The 18249-nt window shown below is 34.6% G+C and overlaps 1 protein-coding gene across 3 annotated transcripts in view; it reads left to right on the forward strand.

Annotated features, from left to right (window-relative positions):
- Positions 1 to 18249, forward strand: part of RFC1 (replication factor C subunit 1) — a 65057-nt gene that overhangs the window by 18181 nt on the left and 28627 nt on the right. For all 3 annotated transcript variants that reach the window (XM_033105740.1, XM_033105738.1, XM_033105739.1), the window contains exons 5-7: positions 12337 to 12569; positions 13447 to 13524; positions 17112 to 17189. In XM_033105740.1, coding sequence (XP_032961631.1) covers positions 12337 to 12569; positions 13447 to 13524; positions 17112 to 17189 — 389 coding nt within the window. The remainder of the gene's footprint in view (positions 1 to 12336; positions 12570 to 13446; positions 13525 to 17111; positions 17190 to 18249) is intronic.

The raw sequence follows: 18249 nt of genomic DNA on the forward strand, positions 1-18249 counted from the left end.
TTCCTCTAAGAGGCCCCCCTCTTAGATCTGGCCACCTTTGTGAAGTTTTGAATATGTAGGAGGGATACTAAAAACAATGTTGATAGGTTTATTATGTAACTGAAAGTAATGGGATGGATCTATTCAGAGACACCTTGGTTAATGTGCAGACAACCACGGCCTTCAACTGGATCACGGCTGTTGTGGTCTTGTGATTTTAGGTACACAGGAGGGTCAGACAATTTAAACTCTGATCACAGATTTCCTTTAACATGGGATTGTTTATTTCAGGCCAGGTATTTTGAATGTTTTTTTCTGAAGAGATGTCCAGCATTTTACCTGAAATTTTTATAAACAGGCAATGTTTGTGTCATTCTTTTGATGACGTGTACTTAGGAAAGTGAGCATGGTCTCTTATTTTAGCTAAAAATCTTGGGGTACCTTGTACCCATCCAATGTGATGTTCAGTATTACACAGTACTCTGCTTTTTCTTAGAATTGAGATATAGGAAAGAAGCTAACTCTTTTCTTCCCTGTTTTGTACTTTTTTTATTCCTTGACATGATAGGTGAGGAAAATAAGCCCTTTTTCTTCCCTCCATAAAAGAGAATGGAACTGTTAAAAAGAAGCCTGCAATTAAGTGGCATAATACAATCAAAGATATAATTAGTTTCAGAAAATAAAAGTGCAACTTCTTGAAAGTAATACACAAACTGGAAAATTCTTCAAAATAATTAATTATTCTTTTTTAAAGCTAAAACTACAATTTTTCAATACTGGATCATGAATAATGCACTTTGTAAATATAAATACATTACCAGTATAAGGTTAAATAAGTATTTGTGGTAATAATAGTTTAAAATTTTAAAATTTAACCTAAAATCGTATTGTTTATTTGGAGATTGGAGGTTCTCATGGGGGAGGATTATGTGACATGATTCCATTTTAAAAAGCTGTTCATTCCAAAAGAAATAACTTTTGCTTTATTATTCCATATTTTATCTTTTTTAAACCAACCTTTGTTATTTGGGTTATTTGCCTTGCAGTATAGCATATGTAGTGTTTAAGAGAATGAGCTCTTGTGTCAGACCATCTTGGTTAAATCTTTGTTTGCCTACCCTGTGTCTTAGTTTCCTCATTTGTAAAATGGTGCAATTACTAGTACCTACATCGAGGCCTTTTTGATGATCAAGTTAGATAATGCTTGAAAAGCACTTAAAATAGGTCTGGCACATAGTAAATGCTCAATAAGTATTAACTGTTACCATGTTTAGACTTCAGTGTATACCTACATCTGTCTTTACAGACTATGCTAAAGACATCTTCTTCAGCTAAGTACTTAGGGCTCTCTGTTGATTATGTAACTGTGCTTTAGATATTTAGAAATTGTATTCGATTCACTTAGGTTATGGACGTTATGTGTGCTGTCCATTATGGGAACCGCTAGTTACCTGTGGCTGCTGAGCACTTGACATGTGATTAAGCCAAATTGAGAGGGTTGTTAGTATAAAATTTCAAAGACAGATTTCAAAGACTTAGTACAAAAAAAGTAAGTTATCTTATTAATTTTTTGGTATTGATTACATGTTAAAATAATATAATTTGGATATATTGGGTTACATAAAATATTGTTAAAATTATTTCCACCTATTTCTTTTTACTTTTCTTCAATGGGGTCTGAGAAAATTTTAAATTACATATGTGGCTTGCAGTTTGTTCCTGTTGCCCGGTGCTTTATAAACAATGAGAAACATTTAGGAAATTAATTTAGAAAATAACCTATTTCAAGTGCTTTTGTTTATATTATTATACAGTTCTTTTGTCTATATTATTGTACAGATTTTTAAGCTTACTCCATGACGTATTTTCCGTCATCACTTTGTTTAATTAAGTCTGTCTTATATTGCTTACTGATTTTTAAAGCACTTTTAACTACATTGTCCGAAATTACAGTAAAAGGAAAAAACTGCTTGTAAATATCTTCATAGCTAACCATTGACTCCAGTAAAGTGTTCTTGTAGGTTGGTAAAAACCCAAATGGTTCTTATACTGGATAAATATATTACTTTTAGCTGTTTAATGAAGTGAGAGACCTTGAGTTTCGTTTGGTGAAATGACCTTTTATTACCTAGTTTCACCAGGGGCTGGTGTTTGGTTGAAAATTGTGGGGGTTTTCCCTGTGTTGATAATTGTTTATCACTGGTAATCTTAATTGATCACATAATTCCAGAGGCAGTTAGTACTCTTGAAGTTATAATAATTTGGGGGATGTTAAATGGGAAAAAATTGGGAATGTGGTATTCTCCAGGTTACTGTGTAATATCAGTGACCTGTGACTAGGGAAAATGGTAACAGAAAATATTACTGGGTATGTGTGTAACATTCTCTTTGCTGATTTTTAGAAACATATCGTTTTGTATACCAGAAAAAAAAAAAATAGATTCTAGGATAGAGAGCTTTTCTTAGATGTTTTCAGGGAAACCTAGAGTGATTGAGAGAGGAAAATTTCATTGAAGTGAGAAAACTAAGAACTGCGTGTTGTATTTCTTTGATTATACTTGTTCATAAATTAATATTGATTTGTTCACTAAGACCCTGTATAAAGGAAACTTAGCATTAGTTAAGTTTAGTTAAATGCAAACTAAGCTTAGCATTTTTTAGGATGAGTAGTCTTTATATTATTTTAATTACCTAAGTAACACATTAACACATTCTCACTGAAAAAGAATTAAACAATTCAGATAAAAATGCTCCATTCCCTCATCCATCCCTTAGCCTTACATAATGATATGAATAAAAATTATATATATACACACATGTGTACATATATATATGCATGGATTTCTTTATTTGAGCAGCATGTTATTGTAAAATTTCTACAGCTTGCTTTTTCATGTCTTTGACGCCCTTCCTGTCCTTCCCCACTCCCTCAGCCTTATTTCCTTCTTTCTTTAAATACAGAAAGATCCCTAATTCATTCTTTTAAAATTCTGTGTAGAATTTAATAGTATATATTTAATTTTTCTCATACTCCTGTTTTGGATATTGGATTATTGATATGAACATATTTATGCTTCATTGCAGTATATTTATTAATAAGTGGGCAATTCACAATGAAGAAGGTGATCACTTAAAAGGGAATAGTATTTGTTGAAATTAGGTGATATTTATTTTAAGAATGTAGTTTATCCACCTATATTATGAAGAGAAGAGTAGGGCTTCCACTTTCTGCTTATGGCACAGTGCTTTGAGGAGGCCAACTCAGCACCTAGCATTTTCCTTTTCCTTTTGACTATTAATTGCAGGGATCAAAGCACCAAAAAAATGTATACAAGTGGACACTGGTCAACGCTGCTCAAGCAGTAGTTCGCCGTAATCACAAGTGTGTCTACGCTGGTGGTAACTACTCTGAGCACCTCTTGTAATTGCAGAAGTCAAACATGACTTGTATTCATTTTTTGTTATTGGTATATATTGAGTATTAACAATTTTAGTACTTTTTTCCTTAAAATGTATATACATTTTTTGGGCACTGTATGTGTGTGTGTATATATATATGCACACATACACACATATACCATATGTATGTGTATATTTTAAACATATGCTACTATTAAGTCAGTTCTTTTCCAGTTCTCAGGTCCAGAAAAGGACCTTATTAAATGTCTTATCCTTATTAAATGTCTTTCTGAAATAAACCCTTAGGTTTTTATCTTGTTAGATTCCAGGCTTTTGTATCCTGATTCTGTGTCATTTCTTTATATTAAACTTGCATACTTTTATTTAACTATATTAAATTCTCACTAATTTCTTTATTCAACAAATGTGATGTCTTCACTGTACAAGTATGTGCACCATGGTGTAGAGGACAATCTATGAAATAGATAAAAGAATGAAGCTTAGTCCTGTCTTCAAGGGCCTAAAGTCTGTTGGAGAGTTAAGCCTTTTATATAAAAATTATAACAGAAGAAAAAAATTAACAAACAGTGATAAAAATGTCTTCCAAGGATATTCAGACATTTGAGAGGTAACTTTTATTTTGGAGATTCAGGAAACATTTCCTGGAGGAAAGAGAAGTTTGAGATAAATATGAAAGGTTTTCGAAGGATTTAGCATGGAGATTTAGGTACTGTGCATACCAGAAAGAGAGAATAATGTGGAGGTTTGGAAATCTGTTATTTCATATTCATTATTCATTACTTTCTAACTTACAGAAGAAGAAGATCTACTTAAAAATTCAATTTATAAGCTTTCATAGATTATACCAGACTAATACTATTGAGTATTGTAGCTTGTATTTTCTTAATTACAGTACCTTCTGCATAGAAATCTCTTACTTTATTTGAAACCTGTGTCCAGAGTGAAAGGCAGGGAGAATTCTGCCATAATGATGTTAACATAAATTTTATCTTATATACTACTGTAAAATTTTTTCAAAACACATTTTAGTGACTTCATAGAATGGAATAGCATTATTTATTATATGGCTTATATTTCATGTCTGTCTCATTTGATTTTCAAAACAATGTTATATTAGGGCTGACTTACTTTAAGAAAACTTATTTTCAAAGAAGCAATTTTCAATCTAAAGTATAAAGCGTCACTGTGGAAAAATCCGATAGTTCTTTGGATGTCCCTCATCCACTTATTTTTCTCATATTGTCTGATTTCATATCTTCTACAAATTTGATAAACCTGTCTTTACATTTTTCTGAATCATTAGTAAAATTGTTTAGTGTTAAGGGACAAATAAACTTTTACAAAATTGACATAACCCCTTATCAGCACCCAGATATAGCAGTTGAATTTCTTATGAATAACTGTTCAATTACTGCTTATAAATCTTGGAACCACTGTTACTTATCTTGTATTTCTCCGTCTTGCCATAAATCATTGCCTCTCAATCAAGGATGATTTCGCTTCCCAGGAGACCTTTACAGTATCTGGAGACATTTTAGGTCGTCACAACTGGTGGGTGCTGTGGAAGAGGCCAGAGATGCTACTAAACATCCTACAGTGTGGGGGAGAGCTCCCCCCAACAAGTAATTATTTGACTGAAATGTCAGTGATGCAGAGGTTAGAAACCCCGCTGTAGTCTCTCTGAAGAGAATTTGGTGGGTGTCCAGACACCCCTTGTTCTAGTACTCATCTAACCTACTAGTCTAGTGACTTGTAGAGTAAATGAGGGCTTAGGCCAACACAGTTTATTCGCAGTGAATCTCTGTCTGCTTCTGTTGAATGCTCTCCTTTCGATTTGCTCTGGTTTTATTGCACAGAATTGTCACCAAACCTTCCCTCTTCTTTAGTTCTGTTTCTGAGAATTAGGACTCCATTTCTCCTCTTTAATCTTTAGAGACTTCTCCCATTTTATATTATGAATCAAAGGTCAGTGGTACTGCTTTAGCAATTTTATCCACAAATTCACATTGACTAAACATCTTTATAAGGGCTAAGTGCTCCTAGAATCTTTTTTGCCCAGTTTGTTCTTCAGTCCCCTGTCAATGGTGCATCTTATGAGACCTGAAAAGAGTTAAGTGGCCTGTGGAGAGGGGAAATTGAAAAGGACACAGTGAATAATGAAGCACTAGAGTGTCTGGAATAATTATTGATGTTCTGAAGCATCTTTGAAAATAAACAGACTGTTGTTCTGGTGACATGCACTTTGCTGTCAGGCACTTGTGAAAATATGAGCGACCCAGGATTGTATTCCAGAATGCCAGGGAAGTGGGATTATGTTACTAAAATGTCATTAATTACTAATAAAATAACTTATACAGGTAACTTATACTAGGCTTCAATACTGAGACCAGCATCGTTATCTCCTCTCATGTATAGAGAAGTGGTATGTGAATGGAAGTAGGGAATTAGGCTGCTGAACTACTACCTTAACTCTCTGGCCAGTCTGCTTTCCTTCTATTGCGCTTTTCGTGCCTTAGAATTTTAAGAAGCTCTGAGTAATATACCTGTGGCCAATTGTCCAAGCCTTTATCTCCCCGCTTTTTCTTTTTCTGTGAGATCTAGTGGAGGTGGAGGAAGGAGGGGAGTAAATAGTAAAATGTTCCACTTTCTCCTCGTGTGTTATATTTTCTTAATAACTGAATCCATGACTGGTGGGGACTCAGCACCTATGTGGGGGATAACATCAAAGCGCAAAGCAGTATTTTTTTCAAGATTTATCATTAGTGAAGCAATTTATAACCTTACTAGATCTCACAGGTTATAAAATAGTTTTGTTTTTAAAATATAACTATGACTCCATTTGATTCTCAGATGATTTATTGGTAATGAATCATGAGATCTCTAGTTTCTTGACCAACGATGAGCAGTCTTAGCAGTTTTATTTCATTATACTGAGGTATATGTTGTCTGATTCACCACATAAATGGTTCAAAGATGGTATATTTACTTTCTCTTCCATCCACGTAATTAACAGATATTTATTTGTAAATGGTGCTGAGATGGTATGTTTACTTTCTCTTCCATCCACGTAATTAACAGATACTTATTTAAGACTTAGCATGTACATGAACCTTTCTCTACTTCCAAAACGAAAATGACACTTTGGGTTTTTGACGCAAGGAAGTTTTGAAAAGGAACTTTGTAGAAAAAGGCTCTAAACACTCAGATTCCTTTTTTCTTAGGTTTTGAGTTGTTGCTAAGTAAATTCCTTTTAATCTCTATAAACAGATCTCCCTAGTGTGGTCTCCATTAATTTGGTTCCTCTGTATTCCAGACCGAAGGAAAGAAAATCAGAATCCCAAACTTTCAGTAGTGTGAATTCCAGAATTAGATTGGTTTTTCCTTCTTGGCTGGTAAATAGATTTTTATATGGACCTGCACATTATTTTTTTTTCTGTTTTATTTGTTACCCTTCTAAATAAGTGAACGTATCTAACTCGGAATGGCAAAGCAATCTTCTCTCCCAGGCACTTCCTCCTCTGTATGTTGAATAATGCTAGTTTACTTGGTGATTATTACCACATTTGTAGTTATATGGTAATAACTACATAACTTTATTATATAGTTATAAGGAGACAGATCCTTATATTATATAACTTATATAGTTATAAGGAGACAGATCCTTGGTGATTATTACCACATTTGTAGTTATGTGGTAATAACTACATAACTTTATTATATAGTTATAAGGAGACAGATCATCTAGAGGGAAAGTCTGAATCTTCAGTGCCCAACATTTTCAACTAGATCTCAGAAATATGACTTAGATTTATTTTCTATTTATTGCAAATTTCTGGGGAGAAAAGAACACATTTTGCCTTTGGCTTCTGACAAGGCAGGCAGACATTTAGGTTCGTTAGAAAGCAAGAACAAATGTTAAAAAATAAAGGAAAAACAAACATAATTTTATTTGGAATGTTAATCTCTACATTGTGTAGGATCATAAAATAATAGCATGGTCACAGCAACACCTGCTAAATGACTGTCTTTTGCAAGCAGCTAGTTGCATGTTTCTACTCCTTGGCCCGTTTTGCTGTCTGTCTCCATAAGGTATTGGTATAGTCTTTGCAATATGAAAAGCTAACTAGTTCAGAAGCCATACTATAGAGACAGTAGCATGTGGCATGTAGTTTAATGCTCAATAATGATAACTATTATTAATAGTAATTATATTAAAAAATACCATGAAATCTCTGATTCTAGGGACAGAATTAGGAGAGATTCTTACAATATGAAAATAAGCAAAGAAAAGTGGAGAGGAGGGAGAAACCAAAGGCAAGCCTTTGGTTTCAGAAAGCTAAGGGGTCAGAGAATTTCTAGGAAATGTCAATTTGTTGTAAAATATTAGATGGAGATTAAAAAGAAAGAGAAGTATAATATACAGATAAAAAATATAGGAAGAAAAAAATGAAAAATCATTCATAATCTCCTATCCAGAGATAAAAATTAACATTTTACTGATTTTTTCAAATCTTTGAATGTGAATTTAAATATGTAGATAAATATAAATATGTAATTAAACATCCCATTAGGTTACTTCCTATTGTCACTTAAACCTTTATGTCAGTGAATATGGATATAAATTATAATTTCTGTTGCTGCATAGGATTCCATTATATGGCTAAACATATTAATAGATATTTAGGTTGTTTGTTTTGCCATTTTATAAAAAATATTCACTTATCTTTATCTCCAGTGCCCCTGTTATATTTGAGGCTATCTTTTTGTCTATAAACTTAGTTTTCTCTTTACCCTTTTTTGCCCTCTTGCAGTCGGTTCTCCATACTTTTGAATGAACCAATGTTGTGATAAATAAGCATTTCTGTACATACATATATCTTTGTGTACTTGTTTATTTATTACTAAGTTCTTAGAAGTGGAATTGCTGGGTCCAATTAATGAGTATGCATATATAAGGTTTCGATACATGCATTGCAAGATTGTCCCCCATAAAGATTTTTAGAAATTGACTTATCATCTGTTATTTATATGATGGTCCCATATCCCTACACTCTTGCCAACAATTTTTTAAATTTGATATCCTTGGAAATTCTTGATGTCACTAAATTTGATGCTAATCTGTTACTTGCAAATATTTATGAGATCGCTGGAGAAAGAGTTAAGCCAGGGGTTTGCAAATACTTACAATACTACTGTTTCCCTTTCTGAGGCAGTGATTGATATTGTCTGAATTAAGTTCTTAAGGACAGATACAATATGTTAGGTAGCAAGGAATTCTTGAGTGATTAAGGAAGAACTGTAATAGGAAAACATAGTAGTTGACTTGGACTACTCAATTCTGGGATTTTCTGTCATACTGCTTATGGCTAAGTGTAGTGGAAATGGAATGTTAGTGCTTTTGGAATTTCTAAAGTGGGGGAAAAACTAGTAGAGGGCTGTCATTTAACAGAGACAATTTAATTTCGTTCTTTCTCCATTAAGGATCCCTCCTGTCCAGAAGTACAGATGTTGAACTTAAAGCAAACCAAATAAAAATTATAAAATGTAATAAGCTCTCAGATAAGATTAGACGTCTTATATACACACTGGATATGCTTTTAATTTTGCACTTACTGCCTAAGGAGAGATGTATTGGTTGTCTATACTTAGGAGGTTCCAGTTTGGTGATTTTCTTATTCTTTTTATTAAAGCCAGGATATTAGCAATGTTGTTTTGTTTTGAATCTTCTTTTTAAGGGCATTTTATATAATTTGACTGCTATGTGGAAAAGTTTGTTGTTGAATGTTACCAGTTTTGTAATGCTACAGATGAGCTAGTCTAGGGCTTTTAACTACACCAGCCATAAATTATTTAAAAAAAAAACTTTGGATTTCTATACTATATTAATTCATTATAATTTTTTTGAGAAAAGAAAAGGAGTTTCAGGTTACAATCTCAATAGTTATTAGGACTATTGTGGCTGATTCATGTGGCTGTTATGCTGAAGTGGAATGTGATAATGTCCCTTAGCCTTTCCAAAGCCACTGAATCAGACACCTTTTCTACTTCTGACAGAGGTGGAGGACTGGTTGTCAGGTAACAAAAACATATATGAGTGACTGAACCTAGTCAGTCTTCCAACTCTTGTTAACATAGGGTTGAACTAAAATCGGGTTAGTATATCAAGCCTTGGATATGCTTAGAAAGATTTATGAGTGAATTTTTTTTCTTTTTTTTTTTCTTCAAAAGAGCGTCTGATTTTCCAGAAAGAATAAGCTGAAATTCTGGATTTTTATCTGGATTTTTCAATTTTTGTTTTTATTCCTATCTCCCCTTTGGCAACCATCAGCTTCTTCTCTTATCTATGGGTATGGATGCATTTTTAATTAAGCTTGGAGGTAGATTGACTATAGTTGAAGATAAGTAAAGCAGTGCTTTAAAATCTTTTGGTCACAGGTTAAGAAAAAAACTTAATTTTTTGTAAGCAAAACAGGAAATTTACTAGAAGGTCATTGCCGTATCTCATTGAATGGAGGAATAAACCTTTATTTAGCACCTTAGTTTATACATGTTAGTCCAGCAAACTGGATCAAAGATAAGATTGGCCCCACATTGAGTAAGTGTCCACTCCTGGTCCAGTTGGTTGTGGTGAGAAGTAAGGAGCCACCTAATAAATATATCCATAATGTAGCTACGATTGTTGGAGGCCCTTGGGGGGTGTGGTGAGGTGTAAGTTCTAGGGAAAGTGGGTTTGTAGTGAACTGTATGGGCATCTTCAAGAGATGTCTAGTACACTCTTGGCTTTGGATTACTTTTACATTTCGTAATCAGAAACCTGTAAGTTTATTTTGTAAAGTTTGTAGTTTCATTTTAATGTAAATATAATAATCAGAACATAAGGCTTCATCCTTTTTGATTTTTATATATCTCATGTTACTTTCATGTTTGAGATGGCAGGTGTGTAGGAATAGCACCGTCCCGATACATATAGCCCTGGGCTCATGGTTGGGTGAAAGGGTATTTGAGAGGAAATAAGACCCACTCAGTGATTGATATTGTCTGAATTAAGTTCTTAAGGATAGATACAATATTTTAGGTGGCAAGGAAGTTCTTGAGTGATTAAGGAAGAACTGTAACAGGAAAATACAGTAGTTGACTTGTAACAGGAAGATGCATATTTGGGAATTACTAGAATTTCAGTGGTATCTAAAAACCTGTATAACTGGATGAAATCATGGGGAGAGAATATAAATAGGTAAGTGACCTGACTTGATGGATCTTAAAAATTATTCTGTCTGCAGTGAAGACTAATAAACCATGGTGGGGCAAGAGCAAAAGCAGATCAGTTTGGAGACTGTTTGTTATTGTAGGTACTGTGTTTCCCCAAAAATAAGACCTAGCCGGACAATCAGCTCTAAGGCATCTTTTGGAGCAAACATTAAGACCCGGTATTGTATTATTTTACCTTACGTTATGTTACGTTACATTACGTTATAGTGTATTATGATAGTATATGATAGTAAAATAAGACCGGGTCTTATATTAATTTTTGCTCCCAAAGACTCATTAGAGCTGATTGTCCGGCTAGGTCTTCTTTTCCGGGAAACACAGTAGGTGAGAGGTGATGTGGGCTTGCACCAGGGTGGCGACAGCAGAGGCAGTGAGAAGTCAGAACCTGTGCTCTGAAAGTGCAACCTTCAAGCTCTTGTTGATAGATCGGATATGAGGTCCCCTTGTACCCCCAACTGTGAAGTGAACCCTCCCACCCCCACGGTGACCCGGTCTTCGGATTGCCTTTTAGATTTTTCTTTTGATTGGAGTTGTAGTTAGGCCAAACAAAAGGCTGTTTCTCTTGTGAATCACTGAACCAAAGAAAACCATTTATTGAGGTTGTTTTGAGGTACATTTTGGAGGTCTTTAATTATCTAAGCATTTTCATGAATGCTTAGACTTAAAAACAGATGTTTTATGGAAATTTTTTAGAAAGATAAAATGTAACAAAACAGTGTTTAAAATCTAAAATGAATTAGATATTTCTAATGATTAGCTATTGCTAGATAGTATACCTTCAATATATAGCTAGACTCTGACAACTTCTCACCACCTATGCAAACACCACCCTCTTCCAAGGCTTCCGCATTTCTTTTGGAATTCCAGTAGCTTCCCAAATGCTCTCCGCACAGCAGCTTTCACCCTTCAACAGTGTGTGCTCTAAAGGACATGACTTAAGTTGGATCATTCACTACTCTGCTGACACTACTCCAGTGGATTCCCATTATGTAATAAAACCTAAAATTCTTTTCATGATCTAGAAAGTCGTTCAGGATTTGGCCCTTACCTCTGTCACCTTAACTCTTGTGATGTACCCCCTTCATGGTTCTGCAGTCACAGTGACCTTCAGGCACTCAAACGTTGAGGCTTTTGCACTTGTAGTTTTCATTGAACTTTTTTGCCTGAGGTATCTTCATTTCAGGGTTCTGTTCAAATGTTGCTCATCAAAGACTTTTCCTGACCATTCTATCCAAAAGAGCGCCCTTCATTACTAGTTAAATCTTTCCTCCTGTTTTATCTTTTCTTCATAGCACTTATAACATAGCACTTATAGACATAGCAGTCTATATTTATTTCTAGATCTCTTTCCCCTTCTAGACCCCAAGCTCCATGAGGGCAGGGATTTTATGTTCTTTTTTATTCACTGCTATATCATCCGTGCCTAGCGCATGATGGATACCCAATAAATATTTGTTGCATACTTGAGTAAATAAATATGTTTTGTGTGGTAATTGGGAGAAATAGTGTATTCAGACTTGGCACTGGTAAATGTGAGGATGACAGTTGAATTCAGGAAGAAAAAGATCATTAGCTCTGTGTACTTTTTATAAAGTTGGTGGAAGTGGTTGCTTTATATAATTGGAATTGATGTTTTATCAAACAATATTTGGCTATATTCCATTTAAGATGAAGATGACGACTTTATGTGTAAGAAGACAGCCTCTAAATCAAAAGAGAATGGAGGCTCCACAAATAGTTATCTTGGAGCATCAAACATGAAAAAGAATGAAGAAAACACTAAGACCAAGAATAAGCCTTTATCACCAATAAAACTTACCCCCACATCAGTGCTTGATTATTTTGGAACTGGAAGTGTCCAAAGATCAGATAAGAAGATGGTGGCAAGCAGGAGAAAAGAGGTGAGCGTTCTACATGCAAGCAAGAATGTTCAGGATTTACCCATTCACTGTTACTAATAAGAGGAGCAATTTGGATATTATAATGGGTCAACATGTTTTACTGATGAAAATAATTTTCCTGTGGTCATGGATAAAATGTATTGCCCTCATTTTAGAGGATGAGGAAGTTTGATTATTACACATTTAATTTTTTACATTTGAGAGTGGGAAAATATCATTCAAATTATAGAAAAAATTGTATTTCTTAGAATTTAACTTAAATACTCAGACTGCAAACTCATTTACCACTGACCTCAGCCAGACAAAACTGCACAATAAATTTGTCCCTAAATGAAGTCGTAAGTAAATAACTTAGAAGTATACGGTAGCTTGCCTATGATACTGCTACACTTTTGACATTATTTATTTTGGCTGATGTTGGATTCATCTTTTTCTGGAAATTTAGGAAACAGAAATACAGATAAACTATAGTGAAAGTAGCCCCCCGAGGTAAAGCCTGCTAAATGGTGTGTGTTCATTGATTTCATTGGTGCCTCCATAGGACAATGTAATCATTGTCACGTGTTTGTTTGCCAATGTCCTGGACGACTTCTCAAACCAAGACATCAGTGCTTTGGTGTTGTCTTTTTTGGTACTTCTCTTGAACATTTCAATAGAATTAAGTGAAACCATCTCTCTGAAGATATTTGCTCACTAGGAAATTGATATGGTCAGGGAGTAGTCATGAACGTGAATTTCTGGCTGGTGTGCAGAGACTCGTCCATCAGTCGTACACTTAACTCTCATTGCTATAGCTAATCAGTTACCGTGAAGAAAAAGCACCTTGCTTTTAACTTAAGGTTTATGCTGATATTGCTTGATTTTCTTTGAAATATAGACTTCACAAAATGCAGATGATTCCAGATTAAATGATGAGGCCATCGCCAAGCAACTGCAACTTGATGAAGATGCGGAGGTATTGCCATTTTGTTCTGGTATAATTAGCAACTTGATGTGACTTCTTATGTAGTCTGTCCAGGCAAACAATCAAGAGTGTGCTAGTCTAATTTTGGATTGAGCCCCATTGTAAGAATTACATGTAAAATGGGTTAAAATCTAATATATAAGAATCTAAATTTATGTAAATGATGAGAACAGAGGATAATTATTTATTTAGAGACTTATTATTAAATTTCTTTAAATGGAAGCCTCCTTTAGCATAGTTAAAATAATTTGATTTGGTCATATCTCTTTTCACTGTGGGTAATCGCATCCACTCCTTTGGCTTTAATTAGTATATATATGCTGATGATCCCTAAATCTGTTTCCAATTCATAGTACTCTTTTGAGCAGTAAACCTATATTCAGTAAGTATTTGTTGAGAGCTTACTGAGTGAGTGGCACAGTTCTAGGTGTTAAGGATACTGCAATTAAAGCACATTTAAAAATACTGTCAGGTCATTATAAGTGCTGTGAAGAAAAGCAAACGGATAGATGGTTTGGGGGTGATCGATGGGGTTATGAGTATTCTATTGTAAACAGAGGGATCAGGAAGGCCCCTCTGAGGAAGTGACACTGGGGCACAAAACGAAGTGATGACGCGAGCCACGGGCTGGCTCCCTGGAGGAAGTTTTCCTCTAAACAGCATAGAAAGCGCAAGCGTGCTTAGGTAAGGAGTGTTGGAGTTTGTTGAGTTTGGAGAAATGGCCAGCAGCAAATCCTGTAAGTCATGACATGACAGGTCTCTAGTACCTACCAAAAGGACTTGGGCTGGTAAGGACTTTGGATTTTAGCCTCTCCGAGATGAGAAGCCATTGGAGTGTGGAACAGATAAGTGATCTTAAAAGAAAATATTCTGGCTGCTGTGAGACTAATAAACCACGGTGGTGCAAGAGCAAAGGCAGATCAGTTTGGAGACTGTTACGGTAGGTAGGCGAGGTGATGTGGGCTTGCACCAGGGTGGTAACAGCAGAGGCAGTGAGAAGTCAGAACCTGTGCTTTGCAAGTGCAACCTTCAATCTGTTGTTGATAGATCGGATGTAAGGTATGAGGGAAAAAGAAGATTCAAAGATGACTCTATGACTTTTGGCTGACCAACGGAATGAGTGGTGATACCATTTATTAAGACTGGAGCACTGCTACAGAGAAATCAAGACTTCTGTTTTGGACATGTTAAGTTTGAGATGCCAAATAAGGCGTCCAAATGGACGTACAAAGTGGGTGGTTGGATAGTGGAATCTGCAGCCCAGGGGCAAGGTCTAAGCTGAAGATGCATGTTTGGGAATCACTAGAATTTGAATGGTATATAAAAATCTGTGTATCTGGATGAGATCATGGGGCGAGAATGTAAATAGAGAAGTGTCAGGATTGAGTTCTGGGGCACTGGTAACATTTAGAGGTCAGGAAGAGGAAGATGGATGACCCAGCAAAGGAGATTTAAGAAAGAGTAGCTAGTGGACTAGGGAAATGAGGAAAGCTTGGTATTTTATGGAAACCAAATGAAGAAAGCATTTCAAGGAGGAGTGTTCATCCCTGTTAGATAGAGGCTCCAGACCTTGGTACCTACTGTTTGAACACAGTTCCTGTTTATTAGCTTAATTGTCACTTTCTCATACTCCCTAAACTATAATAGAAATCCCTCCTATATATTCTGTCGTACCCCATTGTGTAGCTACTGTTAACATTTGTTATAGTTACTATTTGAGTGTCTTTATATATATGGGCTGTAAACTCCACCCACCAAAGCTGTATATGTCTCTCTCCACTATTGTGACATCGCCACTCATTTTAGTGCTTGGCATATTGTTGGAAGAGAATAGTATTCCAGTCTTCTGGAATATATCTGATTTGTTCACATTTTATTTATTTGACACTTTATAGTACGTGTTTTCAAATTTTTTTTCTATCTTATTTGATTACACTGAATTACATAAACTATGGACCAAGCATCCACACAACTCAAGATAGCACAGATGGCCTGGGTAAAATTGTGAAGTATAATAATTTTTAGGAACCTGACTTCTCCTTATCTGTCCCAAATATGGAGGCTTACCCCATCATTTCCGAATCAGGCGTGGCACTCTATCACAATTCCCTATTTTTTCACTTCTATCTCCTTCTTTCAGAATCTCGTTTGGGTAGTTTATTAGTCTGATGAAGAACTTTATGGTGTTAGTGACTGATGATATCTTTTCTAATTATACCTCTTAATATATATTAAGTTCCTTTTTTCTACTTTTTTTTCCCTCTCACTTTCACCTCTTTGTTTATTCATTTAGTGTGTGTCTAGTATCTAAATTAGTAAGTCAGTCTGGAGACAGCATGTTAAAAACCATCTGTTACACTATACATTGTATAAAAATGAAGGACTTTTGATCACATGATTCTATAATCACCGATAATGAATTTCTTATGGAAGTATTTAAATTTCTTCTGTCATCTAAAACATCTCGAATCCTCTTTACTAGAAGCATACTACATAGTGTGAAATTTTGGAAAAATGGTATAGGGTTCAACCAGAAATCCCTGCAGGGCTGCTGGAGTTTTAGAGTTCAAAGGACCTTTTTGTGATGAAGATTTTCATATTGTTTTTAGCAGTTAGATGTGTAGTTCAGTTATGGTAAAGAAATATTAGCACACGGTATATTGATGTTCATCTGTCTGGCTTGCTTATAGTTCTGCATAACTTGATTAGTTCATATTATGAGCGAGAAAAGGTTTGGTTACTGTGTTTTTATCAGACTTAGGCCAATTTCCAAGCCTTTTTTAGGACTGAGTGGATATTTAAAGTCCTTCCATTTGTTTGAATAATACAGGGATGCCTTTGTTCGATATTACATTAGGCCATTTTATCAAGGGGCATAAAACCATTTAGTTTATAATGAGAAATGCTTTCCACTCCTACACATTCTTTTCTGTAAGAGTTCCATTTTGCTGAAAGAGAAAATATTTGAAAATAACAGTGAGATTAACTAGACTGCGTGCTAACATTAGCATGTCAGGAAAACTTCTGATATGACTTAACATTTTCAGAAATTAAAACATATTTGAATTAGTAGGTGAAAATAGGAGTTCGATGTTATAAGTGATATTTATATTTGTGTATATCTTAACTATTGTGTGCAAAGAAAATAACTTTCTTGATTTCTTAACATTTACTCTTTTTTGTGCCCTCCAGACTGTTGTTTTTCTATTAGTATGAGATTCTTTTCAGAGCTTTTTCTAGAGTTTCACATAAATAGAAATAGGAGACCTGTTATGTATTGCATTGGGACCATTAAGAAAAAAGTACAGATTTCAAAATTTATAAGTGAGAAATAGGCTTTAAAAATATGCTCAATTTGTCTGTCATGCCTGTAAAACTAGAAATATTTGTTCTGAAATCTAATACGACTTAGTGAAACAAACCTGTGATACTTAACTGTTAATATTAAATGGAAAAATGTCATAGTTACTTCCTGGAAAATGTTTTCTAGTTTCTTCTAAGTATCATGAAACAAACATTTAAAAACTTTCATTTACAAAAAGAAAAAAAGCAACTCACTGTGTTGACACTTTTTACAGCTAGAGAGACAACTGCATGAAGATGAAGAGTTTGCCAGAACATTAGCCATGTTGGATGAAGAACCTAAGAACAAAAAGGTGGCGTTTTTACTGGGCTGTTTGCACTTTAAATATACAGTACAGATCAGTGTTCCCTTACATACCTGTGTATTCTAGGCTCTGGAGAGAGAACCATGAGTAACTCGTACAGAAACAAGCTCAATTATTTCCCAAAAATGGTTTTGGGAAAGCTCACAGAGAAACTTAACTCTTCCCAAAAGAAGATTGATAGAGCCAAAGCCAACCAGAACCCCTCCTTCTTCTATAATGAGTTACAAGTTTTACTTACTCTCTTTCACAAAGGGGTTCTTACGTACTTTTTCAGAGAATAATACTTACAAAGATTCCTGTGGAACCTAAGAACTGACACATTAATATCGTTTTGGGAGGCATGCTTTTGCTATTTGTAATTGGTTAACTTTAAGATCTATATTATGACAGTCTCACATGATAATGAGTGTATTTTGGGGAATCTTTAAAAACATCAACATTTTTTTTTTAAGCACTTGATCTCCAAAATATTAGACTTATTTATTTTGAGACACATTCTGTTAAATATTGTCAGTATCAATATCTGACTATTTTAAAAGATTTCTTACAGCAGTTCAGATATAAACCGTAGAGGGTGGTGAGGACTTCGTCATTTGAAAAGCCTTACAATTAGAGGCATTTAAATTATAATTATCTTTTAAAAATACCTTGTCGCACACCCCAACTTGTGACCTCTTTGTAAGACGTCATTTTGAGAGAGCGGTGGAGAGAGAGTAGATATTTTATTTCTCTTTAGAAAAAGTGCTCTCTTTTTTTCTTTTGAGCTCTAGATTGTTTTTAATTTAGTCTTTTAGGTTTAGATTTTTAGTTTTTAACCTCATAATGCTAACAGTTTGAGGATTGAAACAAGGCTTCAAATGGCAGGCTCACATGTTGGGAAGAACTGGGATAATTTTTTATTGATATTTTTTTTTATGCCTTTTCAATCGTTTCCTCACCTGTAAAATTAAAAATAATGAAATTTTTGCCCCAGAAATCTCATGGATGGATGAATGAATGAAAATTTATTGTATTGTCTTACTATTTGGGAAGGTAGCCCTTAATTTTA

This window comes from Rhinolophus ferrumequinum, chromosome 5, assembly GCF_004115265.2.
Source record: "Rhinolophus ferrumequinum isolate MPI-CBG mRhiFer1 chromosome 5, mRhiFer1_v1.p, whole genome shotgun sequence".
Lineage (NCBI taxonomy): Eukaryota > Metazoa > Chordata > Mammalia > Chiroptera > Rhinolophidae > Rhinolophus > Rhinolophus ferrumequinum.